Source organism: Polyergus mexicanus, unplaced genomic scaffold, assembly GCF_030449975.1.
Source record: "Polyergus mexicanus isolate NDT 795.1 unplaced genomic scaffold, iyPolMexi1.0 SCAF_23, whole genome shotgun sequence".
NCBI classification, from domain to species: domain Eukaryota; kingdom Metazoa; phylum Arthropoda; class Insecta; order Hymenoptera; family Formicidae; genus Polyergus; species Polyergus mexicanus.
Genome location: NW_027223343.1, coordinates 3,102,039 through 3,117,052, shown reverse-complemented (window position 1 = coordinate 3,117,052; position 15,014 = coordinate 3,102,039). Strand labels below are relative to the sequence as shown.

Below are 15,014 nucleotides of genomic sequence, written 5' to 3'. Positions count from 1 at the left end.
TAACAAATTTTTTTTCGGTATATTTACTGACTTATATTTTTTAATAAAACATTTTTTAATAAAGTATTATATATATATATTTTTTTTTCCTGTAATTTCAAAAATTTTTACTCATATATTCATGTTTGTTTTAATGTTTTTACTTTTCTATCAGTCTAAAACACTGCACGTTTTTGGATATAATAGTAACATAATCATTGATAAATTTTAATAAATTGTTAATTTATCATTGGCAATAATGTATTCAGATCGAATCGCGACGGCCTATGCCAGGACAAGAGTTGCGTGGTAAACTTACAGAGGAATCTACAACCAATTCGACGTCCAATATTTCGGACGATGGAGATCGACAGAATATAATTTCGCCGACAAAGAACACCACGCAATTGGAATGGATTCTCGCGGGCACGGCCGTTGATCGTATCGCCTTCGTACTGTTCTGCTTGATCCTAGCAACAATGGCAATAGTGTGCATAAGTTAGTTAGGAAAGTTTTCTTACAAGTCGCTTTAATACATCTCGATAATCTAATATATATCTGGAATATATACGAAGAAATAATATGAATTGTTTGTTTGATATTGATTTATTCTCATAAATAAATAGCTCTCGTAGTATATATAAATGTAAATATTTATAAATATGATACCAAGAAAAGTATGTGAAAATACCTTAGCATTATATCGAAAATATATCGGCATCGCATATGTTGCGATCAGTGAAAAGGCTCAAACGTGAAACCCCATAAACTTCCGCACTCTAACATACAATCATTTTTCATATAGTCAATTACTTCAGTATCGTGTATACATGTTGCAATCCGGTTAGATCCAATCAATTCATACTGAGTTGATAAAGTACGACATCACCAGATATTCGTAGAGTGTCCACAATTGTTGATTGCAATCTATGCTTAAATTCGCCGATCATCTTACTACCCAGCCATATTGTATATCCTTCGTATTCGCATCGAATGCTATTAAAGCAAACACGAATCTGTTACAATGGAAATCAGCAACGGTAAACAATATTTCTACACACGATAAATTCTTTTGGAAATTCGCGGTATCTTCGCGGATATCTTACGTAAGCAAAAAATCTCGACCGGGCATCCAGGATAAGTGGCCTTGATGTCGTTCTTCGTGATCCCACGTGCCATTGTTCCAACAATTCATAACCACATACGGCGCACTATTGCCGTATAAAAAACGCGGGTTTAAATGCAGTGATATAAGGGGATGAGGATAAATAGTTTTGCCTCTCTGCAGATTCACGTAAAATCTACAAAAGATCGTGATACATCTCGTTTGCAGGGGCAAATATAAAAGAATATTTTGTAAACGCTGTAGATTACAATCTCAAACGCTCACGAGTGCGGAAGTAGCTTCAATCTTCCAACGATGAATAAACTAGCACCGACGCGAAATTCACTACCAATACCCACAGTGATGGGAACATCCTGTAAAAAAGGATATCAAGTTTTGTTCATATTATATATTAAAAATAAATTTTTTTTTATCAGATAAATACATTTCTTTGATTTTTTTTTACTTAAAAAAATATATATATATTGTTTCCAAAAATTTTTGGTTATATTAAATAAATTATTAGTTGCATGTAATAAAAATTATAATTTTTAAAATACATTATTTAAAACAATATAAAAAAATTTTTATTTGAAGATAAGAAACTATTTATTAAAATAAAGAAAACTTGTATTTTTGAAACAAGCAGCCAAAAATTAAAATAAGTTTTTTAAAGAAAGTAATTTAGTATAATAAAGTATAATAAAAAAACAAAATTTTTTAATAACAATAAAATTAAAATACATACAAACAAACAAAATTTACAATACAAAATGAACAAAATTTTTTTTATTTGCAAATGCTTTGCTTTTATTTTATATTTCTATTATACTAATTCAAATATATTTACTGTTTGATTGAAATAATTAATTTCTTTGCAAATATTTAAATAAAAAATTTTTTTAATAAAAAAGAATTTTTTAGGACTTAATACATTTTTTCAGTATAGTAAATGAAAACGGAGTTATCTCCAAAGGATACTATCTTATATGGGAAAAAAATTTATTAAATATTTTTCCAATAATAAATCGATATGATAGAACAATTGTGAAGCATATATAAATCTATGTGCAATTATTTAAGACAGATATATCTGATTCTTATAAAATAAATTCAGAGATAAGAATTTTTAAAAACTAAAATTATTTGAAACATGAAAGCGCTCACACAGCACAGAATCTTTCGTCTTTGCAGCAATCTTGTAAATTTTGTAAATGTAAGTAAATGTGTAGCAAATCGCTAGCATTTTTCTTTTTCATTTGATTACATTCTATGAATTAATATTTTAATTTTTTTTACAGAAAATGGTAAATCTTACTAGAAAATCGACGAGCGGTTCTTCAGTTGTTAGAATCAATGTCCGAGATGGCCGGCAAATGTTAGGATCTGGATATACAAATAAATTAAGTTGACGAATTCTGATATCCTCGATAGTGCCATTAACTTCTAGGGCCATTATATCTGCGAGAGACAATCTATAGCAAAAGGAACAGAAATGTTCTCCATTCACCGCAATCTACAACGCAAAAATGATGATTAAAGTTTAAAAAATTTACTTATCTTTGCAATGTAATCTTCCAAAAAAGAAAGAGAAGTATGCCAGCGTAGATTAAGAGAGCACCCGCTAATTTTAAGATATTTTACGTGTATCACCTGAAACGCATCATTCGTGCAGAAGATCATAAGATGCACATAGGTGTTTCGGCGGAAAATGCATCCGCTTGAACCAGCGGGCGAACAAGTTTCTTCATCCTCCCAGGATCCACGTACTTTCGTGTTTCTGACGATGTAGCCCCTGTCCAATCGTGGATTAAAATGCAGAGCGATATTTCCAGATGTCTTGCATGTTAAATTCACCGAAAATCTATCGCATAATTAAATCGCATGATAAACTGTGTAAAAGTCATGAACGAAAGTTCGACATATAATAATTTTAAAATCTTTTTAAAAAAATAATAAGTTCAAAAACATCGATAGAATTGATTTTTATCTTCTAAGCCCCTTTTATAAATTGACACGCTCGTTAATAATCGAAAAAAGGACTAGTAACTCTTTAGAAGATTCTGAACATAAGACATGCTTTCATTTAACTTGGTTGGTATTATAAAATATTTGTATTACGATTGATAATATCATTTGTACAAGAAAGAAGTGATTTAATTATGTTTCTTTCTCTCTTTCTTAAAGAAGTAAATATAATTATTAAAAATTTTTTTATCAAGGCTTTTTTCCATCTTGCAATTTAAAGATTATTTATATTCTTTTAAATAGATGACAACATTATGAATTTCATTAACATCTATAAATGATAAAAAATAAATTTAAAAATTTGAAAAAAGCGCGTATAATATATTTATTTTATATACATAATAATTTTTCTATATGAGTTTCTTTTTTATAAATTTCTGTAATAAAGATATATTAATAAAGATTTTTCAGACATATAAGTCAAATAAACATATTCTATATATGATGAAAATATCGGGGGTAATCATTATTTATTGCAGCTTTTTAATCTAATATCATATGTCTTCATAATTAAGTTTTATATTAGAATTCTATATTAAATTAAAATAAATTATATCTAAAAATAGCTAAGAAAAATGTAGTTTTGTAATCTATTTAGTCTCTTTGTAGTTTAATTCGTGAAAAAGCTTAGTTTATTTTCGATCATTTACGAAACGAAAATTGTGATTCAACATTTTTAATAACGAAAAAATCGATTACAAATTGATCAAAGAACTCGATATTAAAAAATAATATGCTACAAGTAAATTATCTATGTCTATAAAAATCTAAAGTAGTAATTATATAGACAAGAAAAATAATAATTCGAAACAAATACCGTGATGCGTTTTCAGGAATGTATCCGGTGAGAATGATGGAAGATGTCGGCTTTAAAGGTTGCAGTGGAATCAGTTTGCCGACATTCTGAAACAAACACAATATAACGCACGATGTATCAAATATCTGTAACAATAATTTGTAAATTTCCGTACATAAATACTCGTCAATATTCGTATGCGAATTCTTTATTTTAATTTCCTACGCGACAACATCCGAAACTTTTGGCATCACCGCGATGAACTACAGCAATTGTCACTGTGTATATTATATCTATTTACAAGAGCATAAGCTTTCAATGCAATAACTAATAGAAGAAAAAGTGATAATTGTCTTGATTTTATCACCCGTTACAATCGTCCGACGTGACAATTGTGACGTGTAAATTTCTATTATATAGTTTATATCGACTTTAATCACTGAATATACAAAATATTACATATCACTGCAAATCATTAGTGATCATCGAGAATTTTCGTTTTTACAATATATGTATAACATTTATTGTGCAATCTAGAAGAATAAGAATATTTTATGTAATTGTGTCTGAAAATCTCCCATTTATATTGTACACTACTTTAAAAAAAAGAAAATAGAGAATACTTCTCATATGCTCAAAATTGGGTTATTTTCAAACCGCTGAAAATCGACGAAAAATCATCATAAACAAAAAATTAAAAAAGTATTTTAAATCTTGAAGTTTTAACTCTTAACTGTATTAATATATGTTTTTTTTAATTTTTAATTCTTTCATTTCTAAAAAATACAGATTTAATTTCAAAATCGTGTAACCCGATTAAAAAAATCTTAGAAAAATTTAGAAAACCGTTTTATATGCAAAATGTTTTAGTTTATGGAACTTGATTTAAAATTTTGAAGAAAAATTTTTTTATCAAGTTGCGGAGCATCATAAATATCTGATTTTCAGCAACAAAACAATGTGTTCTTTTTTAAAGCATAAAACAAGGAAAATAAAAAATTTTGTTGATCTACTAGCAGTGCATTAAAGTTGAAACTTCAAGCTTCAAAATGCTTTTTTAATTTTTTGACGATGATTTTTCGTTGAGTTTAGTGGTTTGAAAATAGCCTAATTTTTAGGATATGAAGCGTCCCCTTTTTTTTAAGGATAGTGTATTTTATTAATTATTTTATTTAAACAGATCGATTTAAAATTCTGTTAGTAATCCGTAAGTTCAGTTAGGCCGGATCTACAATAGGTATAATAAGTCTTAAGCCATAAAAAAATTATCAATAACAATTAATTATTCTCCTTATATTTAACTGTAATTGATCAATTTCTTATAGCTTGAGGCTCATTACATCTGTTGTAAATCCAGATTTACTGTTGATGATACGTGGTCTTTCTAAGGGCCAATTTCACCAAGCCCGGTTACATGAACCGATGGTTAAAATTAGCAGGATGGGCAACAAAAAATAGAGGTGAAGAAAAACCAAGCATTTTAGTTAACCACCTTGCTAACTGGACTTGGTGAAATTAGCCCTAAGGCCTCGGGCATAGAAAAAATATTTGGAATAGGAATAAAATATGAAATATCAAAAGGAGTAAATTGGAATTATTTTACTTCAAACAAGGGAACGAAATGGATTAACGCCTAATAAAATAAACAAATAAGAATTAGAAATAATTAATCCATTTCGATTCCTTGTTCGAAGTAAAACAATTCTAAATTGCTCCTTCTGGTATTTCATATTTTATTCCTATTCCTATTTTCTCTATTGTGCGCAGGGCCTAAATGTGCTGCTTCTATATCTATACCATAGACGTATAATATATAGACTGTGCATCTCTACATCAGAGAGAAGATATAATAGAGGGCGGGAGTCAGCTAAAAGAGTATCAGGCAATTAGAAAGAGACGAAATCAAGTGACCTGGCTGTCCTTGTCTGTTAGCGCATGCGCAGAGTAGAGCATACAGAGCCCGGAGAGTACATTAGCATAGTAAAAAATATTATAAAATTATATTTTAAAGAAAATTAATACAGATTTTTAAAAATCTTGTAACGGCAGGGCCGTTACTACAGGCCGTGAAAATATAGAAGATATATATATGTAACGATACGTTACCAGCCTCGCGGGCCGACCAGCCGCCCGCAATTTTGAGGCTCGGCGCCTATGGCGCCCCTAAACTTCCACACCCGTGTCGCGGCCCCACCGTGGGGCCGCCCCACCACGCGCTCCCACCACGCGCCGACTCGCGTGAGTGGGAGGCCGGCCGCCGGTATATAAGGCGCTCCGGCGAGCGTAGCGTTACCAGTTCCCGATCCCGATTCCTGTCACGTACAACTCTCCGGATCCTGAACCACCTCTCGCATTACACCAGGCTACGGGCTTCCCGGTTGCTGGGACGGCGCACCCTGATACCTCGCGTTACACCGGGCTACGGGCTTCCCGTAGTTAGGCCGGGCTTCCCGGTTGCCGGGACGGTGCATCCTGATATCCCGCGTTACACCAGGCTACGGGCTTCCCGTAGTTAGGCCGGGCTTCCCGGTTGCTGGGACGGCGCATCCTGACCCCTCGCGTTACACCAGGCTACGGGCTTCCCGTAGTTAGGCCGGGCTTCCCGGTTGCTGGGACAGCGCATCCTACTAGTCGATAAGTTCGCACCGCGTTATACCGTAAGACTGTTTACATATATACCGTGACCCGTTTGTATCGTAAGACCGCTTTGGTCTCCGTGTTCTAGTAGCTTCTAGTACCGCTTTGTACACATACCGCGACCTGATACATTGTAATACCGTTGTACCTATACCGTAATCAGTAAGACCGCTCCGGCCTCCGCGCCCTGATAGATTCTAGCACCGGTTGTATATATACTGCGACCTGTTCGTATTATAAGACCGCATTGTACATACCGCGACTTTTAACTAGAGAGTTAATTAGACCTTAGGATTCCCGCCAGTGTCGCGCCGTTTCTATCTTCACCCACGGCCCTCAAACTACTACGGGAGCGTCAGTCCTTTTAAGGATAGAACGCCGAGAACGCCGACGCCCCGTCCTTTTAAGGATAAGGCAGTCAGGCAGTTGGAATTACATTGAGGGCCCCGCGACACCCCGTAGTGTTTAAGATCTGTACTGTACCACAAATAATAATCGTGGTTTAGTTGCATGCGAACACCGCGAATGCAGAACACGGCCGCTCGAGCCACGCTCGCTTCCCGAGCTCCATGCGCAAAACTCTGTACGCACCGTGCTTGCACGTTGCCTTGCGAATAACAACCGCTCACGCACGAAACTCTGTACGCGCACCGTTCCCGCATGTTGCTTCGCGCATAGCTTTGAGTGTTAAATATCTCTCGTAATAACAGCTTGAATAAACAGACTTGTTTAAACCGATTTCCCGAAGGTAAAGTAAGTTGGAGTTTCCCCCTTCTCCCGAATCCTGGCACCGGCGAGCCTTGATCCGCGGCGTACGGGAAAGGTGAAACGTTACATATATATATACCCGCACGACTCACTTTACTCGACCCTACGCTACCTATCCCGCTTGCACGCACACCGCACGCGCTGTCTCCCTCGCTCATACACCGCATTCGCCGTCGCCCTCACACCAGATATTATCTCTCTCGCGGTCCACACGCAGAACCGACCCCACTACCGGACCGACAACACTTAGTGGGGAAAACGGCCGGGCATATAAGCCCGCCGGCCGAGACATCGAGACCAGATCCCGTCCTGCCATTCAGCTCCTGACACCGATCTAACCACTACCTACTACCTACTACCTCTTGGGGGCTAAGGTTGTCCTTAGCTCTGCCGGGTTGCACCGGCTCTCTCTACCTCCAGGATTGAGGTTGCCCTCAGTTCTGCCGGGTTGTACCGGCTCCTATCTCTGCCGATCTTAGAGCCGAGGTTGCCCTCAGCTCCGTCGGGTTGCACCGGCTCCTATCTCTGCCTGGGGCCAAGGTTGTACTTGGCTCCGTCGGGTTGCACCGACTTCCGTGCCAAGGCAAGGTCCGACGTGACACTCGGCCCTGCCCGCAATACCGAATTACCTAGCCTGACACTAGTTGATAAGTCGTCTGTAGATATCGCGCCGTAGTCTTAAGCCCGTTAGTTATAACTCCGCTAATTCTAACTGCGCCGTAGGAATAAGCTCGCTAGTAATAAGACCTGTTAGTAATAAGTCCGCTAGCTCTAACCATATCGTAGCTTTAAGTCTGTCCGTTAAGCCTGCTAGTTGTAACCGCGCCGTAGGAATAAGCTCGCTAGTAATAAGACTTGTTAGTAATAAGTCCGCTAGCTCTAGCCGCGTCGTAGCTCTAAGTCCGTCCGTTAAGCCTAGTTGTAACCGCGCCGTAGTCCTAAGCTCGCCTGTAGGTAAAACCGCCGTAAAGATTAGGCCGTGCTACCGCCGCATGCCGCTTCGCGCCCGCCGCTTTGCACGTCCGCTGCGCCTCACCAGCTTTCTGCCTACCGCACGTTGACCGACATCGCCTGGCCCTGCACGCTGCTTTATGTATATCTGCTTCTAACTAAAATAAACTATCTTTTTTACCTATACTGTGTTCTCGTAAGCTTGAGTCTCCCCTCCTCTCGAACCCGGACACCGACGAGCCGATCCGAGCGTCGAGCGAGGTGACCGCGTTACAATCTAATAAATGTTTTATTATGACAGAAAATCAGTTAAAATTGATTAAAAAACGTATTTTGCAATATATAAGTAGACAAAAATTAAACCATAAATAAATGTAATAATTATAATTTTAAGTGTTAATAAACGTAAATTTTAATTTACATTCACAAATTATTTTAAAAATAAATTAGTTTCTTAATGATTAAATTATCAATTTATATTTTAATCTTTAAAGAAATCACAAAAATTTTGTTTATATTACTGTACAAGTAAAATATATAATTAAATTCAATAAACGATTTGCATATGATTCAAATAATAAAGTAATACGAAAAATATATTTCAGTTAAATTGTTATTGAAACAAATTTATTGCTATAAGAACTTAGTTGTTATAAAGAAATATATATTTTTAAAATTGAAAACGTTAATAAATGTTTATTTTCGGAAAACTATATTAATTTCTTATCAAACTAAAAAAAAAAAATATATATATATATATATATATATATATATATATTTATTGCCCGGTAAATATTGTCATCTTATTGTTTCGCATTCTTATTCGTTCAATAGTTTTGTCTAAGGAAGAACCTTCATGATGCATCCGCATATCAAAATATTTACTCAAAGTGAGCAAAATTAATTGATGTCTGTGATCATGAAAAAGATCTAAAAAACTGCGATCTAAATTAAATGGATCTCGTTCTTTTCTGCATATTATGCACATTCGAACCATGTTGTCACAATTTTGTTGACAAAAATCTTTGTTATATATTTCTAGAGAGTTTTTAGTTATTTCCAAGGTTTTCTGTCAAACTCTCTCCTCTGTCCTCTCCAACTCTCCAGTCCGCTCTGCTAATACTAAATATCAAAAACTGCACATGCGCGAATAGACAATGACAGCCAGGTCACTTGATTCTATCTTTTTCTAATCGTCTGATGTTTCCACTTACACGATTACCTACGGCTCCCGTCCTCTATTATATCTTCTCTCTGCTCTACATCTCCCGTATTCAGAATGCGTCAAAAAATAGAAAGGGACAGTTGCTGTACGATCACCGATCTGTCTTTGACTGGGAAAGAGAAAAGTAGAAGAGATGGAAAAGATGAAGATAGAATGGTGATACAAAGCATGCTATCTCTGTCTAATATTTGACGATCTCCACGCTTTAATACTCGGTCTAGATTCTAGATATATTATGCCTATGATCTATACATCCAAGATTCCGTGTATAATTTCCGTTGCGACTTGTCGATTGCGGATGTGTTCTGACGCGTTGCGTGTGCATCCTTTTTGTTTGGACCTTATTTTTTGGACTTTCTTCTTTCTTCTTCTCTTTTAAGAGGATTGTTGTTATTATTATTGTTAACGCTTTTGCATTCACATTTACCGCCCATAAACTTTTCAAATTCATAAGAAACAATGGTGTATGGGCGACTTCCCTAATGCCCAAACAACCATAGAAGAACAGAAGAAGAAGAAGAAGACAAGATTCCGTATGGTATAATACTATTGCATTGTATTTCGGAAGCGCATCATGAATACGAGGTGCAGTTTGAATAAACGTGTGCGATCCTAAATTGACGTTTATCTTTAATCTTTCTTCCTACGCTCACTTGCTCACAGGTTATGAGTCCAGGATAGAAGCATAGAACGGAATAAGCGTTGGAAGAGCATAAAACGTTGTGAGGTTAAGGCTCCTGAGTAGTCACCGTGAAACTCCGAGTTGACGGTGGCGACATAGGAATAAAGATGCTGCGGTAGGAATAAGAACCCTGTTCAACGATTCATATAATGATATAAGATATAAGTGAACTGGGATTTATATGTAACTTTCGGTTGGATTTTTTAGCTCACGCCTACTGCTCGCTGCTCCCCTCTTATCCTTTGCTCCTTAGCAACGCATCACCGCATCGTAAATCGTAACTAAGGAGCGCATCACTTAGTCTCAAAAACGTGCGTATCACAAATGTGATAGCACAATACTTTGATAACCATAAAACATAAATATTTTGAATTGTTATAGAACGTACATATACGTAATTAATAATAGAATAATTATTTTTGTTATTAATACAAAATAAAATATTGAATAGAAAATTTTAATGAGAACCTCTACTACTAGAGTATTATGTTATTATATTTATGATGCGCACGTTCCTGCGACTAGCAGGGGAGGACGCGATTTTAGGATCACCGAATTGAAAAAGGCTTTTATAGTGTAGTACTCCCTTAGAAGAATACTTGAGCAAAAGGATAGAGCGCAATGCTCAACCATTTCCAAGAAAATGATTTAAATAATATGGCTTTCCATATATCTGGCTCCGTTATATCAATTAGCGAAAAAGCGGTGTAGCTCGGACATTAAGCGCGTGACTATCACGCATCCAACCCCGGTTCTTCAATTCTTGTCCCTGCCACTCTTTTTCTCATTCTTTTTTCATACAATCTAACAACGAATATTTATTCATGTAAAATAAAGTTAATTAAATTAAATTTTTTTAAATTTTCTTTTAATTTATTCACGAAACTGGGCATAATTTTTGTTAAACTTACAACCTTATTATTTTATGCATTCTACTCGATATAAAATGAAGCAAATAAAACGTCACTATTTGAACATAGTTATAATTTAATACAAAATTACAAACAAATGTGTCAAAACTTATTCATCCTTATTATCACTAACATCAACATTCTCTACAGATCGGTTACAATTATTCGGATGATATACTTTGTCGTAATTACTTGTTGTAATTTTGTATTAAATTATAATTATGTTCAAATGGCGTTTTATTTATTTCATTTTATATCAGATAGAATGTATAAAATAATAAGATTGTAAGTTTAACAAAAATTATGCCCAGTTTCGTGAATAAATTAAAAGAAAATTGCCTTCCGAAAGTGCAAATTAAAAAAAATTTAATTTATTTAACTTTATTTTACATGAATAAATATTCGTTGCTAGATTGTATAAAAAAGAATGAGAAAAAAAGTGCCAGGGACAAGAATTGAACCCGGGTCTGATGCGTGGTAGTCACCCGCTTTAATGCCCGAGCTACGTCACCTTCTCGATAATCGACCTAACGGAACTGTATATAAGAAAATATATTATTTAAATATTATTTAAATCAAATTTTTTTGGAAATGGCTGAGCATTGCGCCCTTCCTTTGCTCAAGTATTTTTCTAATAAAGTACTACACTATATAATAGATATATAAAAGATATATATAATATATATGTTATATGTTAGCTACAAGTTACCAGCGTGTTACCCATATGTCAGAATTTTTATGCAGCGCCTCACGTTGCAAATCGATGAACTATGAGGCGTGAAAAGTGACGTTTTGGCAGCCCAAATTATTCTTGCGTGCCATTTCGTAGTTATTCACTTTATGCTAATGCTGTGATGTGTAACGTATTTGTGAAACTTATAAAATTGTCCGAAAACTAAGCTTAGCAAGTTAAGTATTATGTAAAAAGAACATTTTCCACTTTTTTCGACAGCTGTCAAACTACATGTTTTCCCGTATGACTAGGTTTACTTTGACACTCATTTTACAGTTATTTATTAATTGTTAAAGAAAAAGCTTAGTTTTCGGACAATTTTACGAGTATACTAAAGCGATCTGTGTAGTCTTGTTTCTTTAAAATATCTTTTTATTTAAAAATGGCACGCAGGAATTCTCAGCGTATCATTTTTTGCTTCTGATGTCATCATTCCAATATGGCCGCGGCGACTACCCAGGAGCCAAGAGCCTTAAGTGCGCCACGTGCATCGTGCATCGTGCATCGTGCATCTCGAAAACAAACATCGTACGTTGTCCTGTGTATATAAATGAGCGCGAAAATGATCACGTCAAGCTTTGGACAAATCGAAGCTCTTCATGAAGACAACTATAACACTTGGAAGTTACAAATGAAAGCAGTGCTCATAAAAAACGATGTATGGCAATATGTAAACGGCACGGTGCCATTAATGGAACCATTTGGGAGACGAATACAATGTACAAGCATGGATAAAAAAGGACAACCAAGCGAAATTGGACATCATACTATCGATAAAATCATCTAAATTGAAGCAAATTGAAGAATGCCAGACATCCCACGAAATATGGTTGAAACTAGAAAAAACGTATAAATCGAAGAGATTGGCTCAGAGGACACTTCTAAAGCAGCTTAGGCTTCAACGCATGGAAGATGGAGACGATGTACAAGAACATGTACAAGAATTTCTCAATATCGTCGATAAACTGGATGAAAAGAATATAGAAATCAACCCGGAGTTTTTTGCGATCATGCTCTTGTATAGTTTACCATCCTCATTTGACAACTTTTGACGCAGCATCGTATTGTATGACGAATTACCGTTCTTGGAAGTGCTTAAAGAAAAAATTTTGGATGAAGGTAAACACTAATCATTAACTGATTCATTGCAATACATGCATTTCGACGTATAATAAATTGCTTTACCAGCAAAAAAAATTTGCTTTCATCTATTTCATGAATAAGTTTAATACCTAGCAACATTCTTCAAAATTTGTTTTATCGATATCTTGACTATAGTATTGAATGATTTAACCGAATATACACTAATCGCAATAGTGATAATATACTTTTTTTTTCACTAACATCATTATACATGTAACTCACAATTGATACATTATTACAGTAGATTATTAGCTTTATATATTTAAAAACTTACTACTCAGAATAAAAAAGCGCAGGTTTTTATTATCTAGTTTTTCATGCACTTTCTTGCTCTATAACATATTTTTTAATATTTATTTAATATTTTTTTAATTTTTATGTACACTGTTGGAAAATTTGACTTAGAATTAGCATATATCGCATGTTTAAAATGATTCACACAAATGTTTGTGTTAATTTAATCTAATATGGATATGTTAAATGGTGATACTAATACTATATTAATATTTCAACAAAATAAATGCAAATTTCTAGTAATTTGAAATAAATTTTGTGTAAACATATATTTATGTGTCAACATATTTTTACTGATAAAATTAACTTGGAAAGATTGATAGTCTACAGTCACTCTCACTTCTATTGTAGAATAAATTTAATATCTTTTTCTGTAAGTTATAACAGATAAATCTTGTCATTAATAACACAGAACGTATCTATCGTGTAAAATTAATAATATACGCATATTGTATAATTTCTTTAATTCATTGTATTATTCTTACACTTTTTTTCAAATTTTTTAAATTTAACATTTGCGTTCAATGAACACAACAGCAATATGTTAAATTAACACATGGAATTGTGCTAAATAATTAACACAAAAATTTTTACCAGTATATTTTTTAACAAGAAAACACAATTTTTCCAACAGTATAATATTAAATATAAAAGGCACCTTATCTGAGTACATACATGTTTCTAAAAAAATCACTTATCATTGATTAAGCTGATCTTACAAGAGATACGAAAAGAGACTCTACTTGTGACAATCGCATGGGCTGCGTTTGGAAACATCATCCGTGTGCACACGAGCGTCATTCTATCTTTGTTATTTACCAAAGGTAGAACGACATTCGTATGCACACGGATGATGTTTCCGAACACAGCCATGATATGCATGCCTAGAGAACACGGGATGTGCAAATAAATATAAAAATCGAGCTTTATCGGTGAATGGTAAAAAATTGTATCGATAAACATTTGATATCAGCTGCACGTGCTAAGGAGAAAAACACGATGGCCTCGGCGAGGACAGGTGACTTGGATCAATTTGGATGTCATTGGCTGCCCGTACTTACCGCGGGCACGGTTTCCTCGTCGAAATAGGAGAAGTCCTTGAATGCCTCTTGCCTGGCCAAGATATGGATGTTGTTGGACAGAGATGACATGCTGTCCGGGGCAGACACGCAAAAGTCTACTTGACAGAGCTACGGATGACGAGCTACACCTCTTCTCGAACGTGGGATGTGCCAACGCATCGTACGCTCGCACGAATGATCGACGCTCACTCTCTCTCAGCCGCTTTTACTCGCGCCTATGTCTGTTCCGTCTATTTTTATCCGCTTCCACCTCCGCTACATCAACAAGCACATACACATATACGAGCGACAGATGCAATTGCGATTGCGCGAGCTTACATGAGAAAATCACTTGTAACGAACTTACAAAATTTTCAATCGATCATTTCCTTCCATCAATCTACGTCTTTTTTCTTCTTTGGGGGGGGGGGATATGTAAACCAGTTTTTATATCGAAAATAGGACGATACAAATTAATTAGTATCAGTTAAATCTATTGTTATGTTAAGAAATAAGAAATTATGTTTATATTTCTCGGGAATACAGATTGTTTTTTACACATTTCTGAATTAGTATATTAACTTGATATAAACGCGCACATAGATTTGTATTGTGTGTGTACGATATCAAATTAATATTAATTTATTAATATCAACTATTTATTAATATCAATTCAATAATAAAAAGAATTTATACACTTT

At 34.8% G+C, this 15,014-nt stretch overlaps 2 protein-coding genes and 1 long non-coding RNA gene across 5 annotated transcripts in view; 2 read left to right on the top strand and 1 right to left on the bottom strand.

The window, feature by feature from the left end:
- LOC138942693 (acetylcholine receptor subunit alpha-type acr-16-like) overlaps positions 1–1,505 on the top strand; it is a 17,128-nt gene extending 15,623 nt beyond the window's left edge. Inside the window, exon 9 of the mRNA XM_070313125.1 lies at positions 249–1,505. Coding sequence (XP_070169226.1) covers positions 249–482 — 234 coding nt within the window. The 3' untranslated portion in view covers positions 483–1,505. The remainder of the gene's footprint in view (positions 1–248) is intronic.
- On the bottom strand, positions 575–14,684 carry LOC138942694 (galectin-8). 3 transcript variants are annotated; one of them, XM_070313126.1, is made up of 7 exons: positions 14,314–14,682; positions 3,930–4,015; positions 2,738–2,948; positions 2,403–2,600; positions 1,370–1,458; positions 1,086–1,280; positions 575–975 (listed from the first exon to the last, which is right to left on the bottom strand). In XM_070313126.1, the coding sequence occupies exons 1-7, from the start codon at positions 14,401–14,403 to the stop codon at positions 834–836; spliced, it is 1,011 nt and encodes a 336-aa protein (XP_070169227.1). In that variant the 5' UTR covers positions 14,404–14,682; the 3' UTR covers positions 575–833. The 3 variants fall into 3 exon arrangements, with proteins under 3 accessions (XP_070169227.1, XP_070169229.1, XP_070169228.1); XM_070313127.1 differs by having other exon boundaries at positions 837–995; positions 14,314–14,683; XM_070313128.1 differs by lacking the exon at positions 2,403–2,600 and having other exon boundaries at positions 14,314–14,684.
- Positions 11,862–14,912, top strand: LOC138942695 (uncharacterized). Its single transcript, XR_011448372.1, has 3 exons — positions 11,862–11,940; positions 12,209–12,934; positions 14,226–14,912. It is a non-coding gene; the product is annotated as an uncharacterized lncRNA (long non-coding RNA).
- The last annotated feature ends 102 nt before the right edge of the window (positions 14,913–15,014 follow it).

Coding starts and splice junctions, on each gene's coding strand:
- LOC138942694 (XM_070313126.1), bottom strand. CDS start 14,403: ATGTCATCTCTGTCCAACAACATCCATATCTTGGCCAGGCAAGAGGCA. Junction 2,601..2,737: donor GCACGAATGATGCGTTTCAG/GTGATACACGTA, acceptor TTTGCGTTGTAG/ATTGCGGTGAATGGAGAACA. Junction 976..1,085: donor GGTCGAGATTTTTTGCTTAC/GTAAGATATCCG, acceptor TTGCTTTAATAG/CATTCGATGCGAATACGAAG.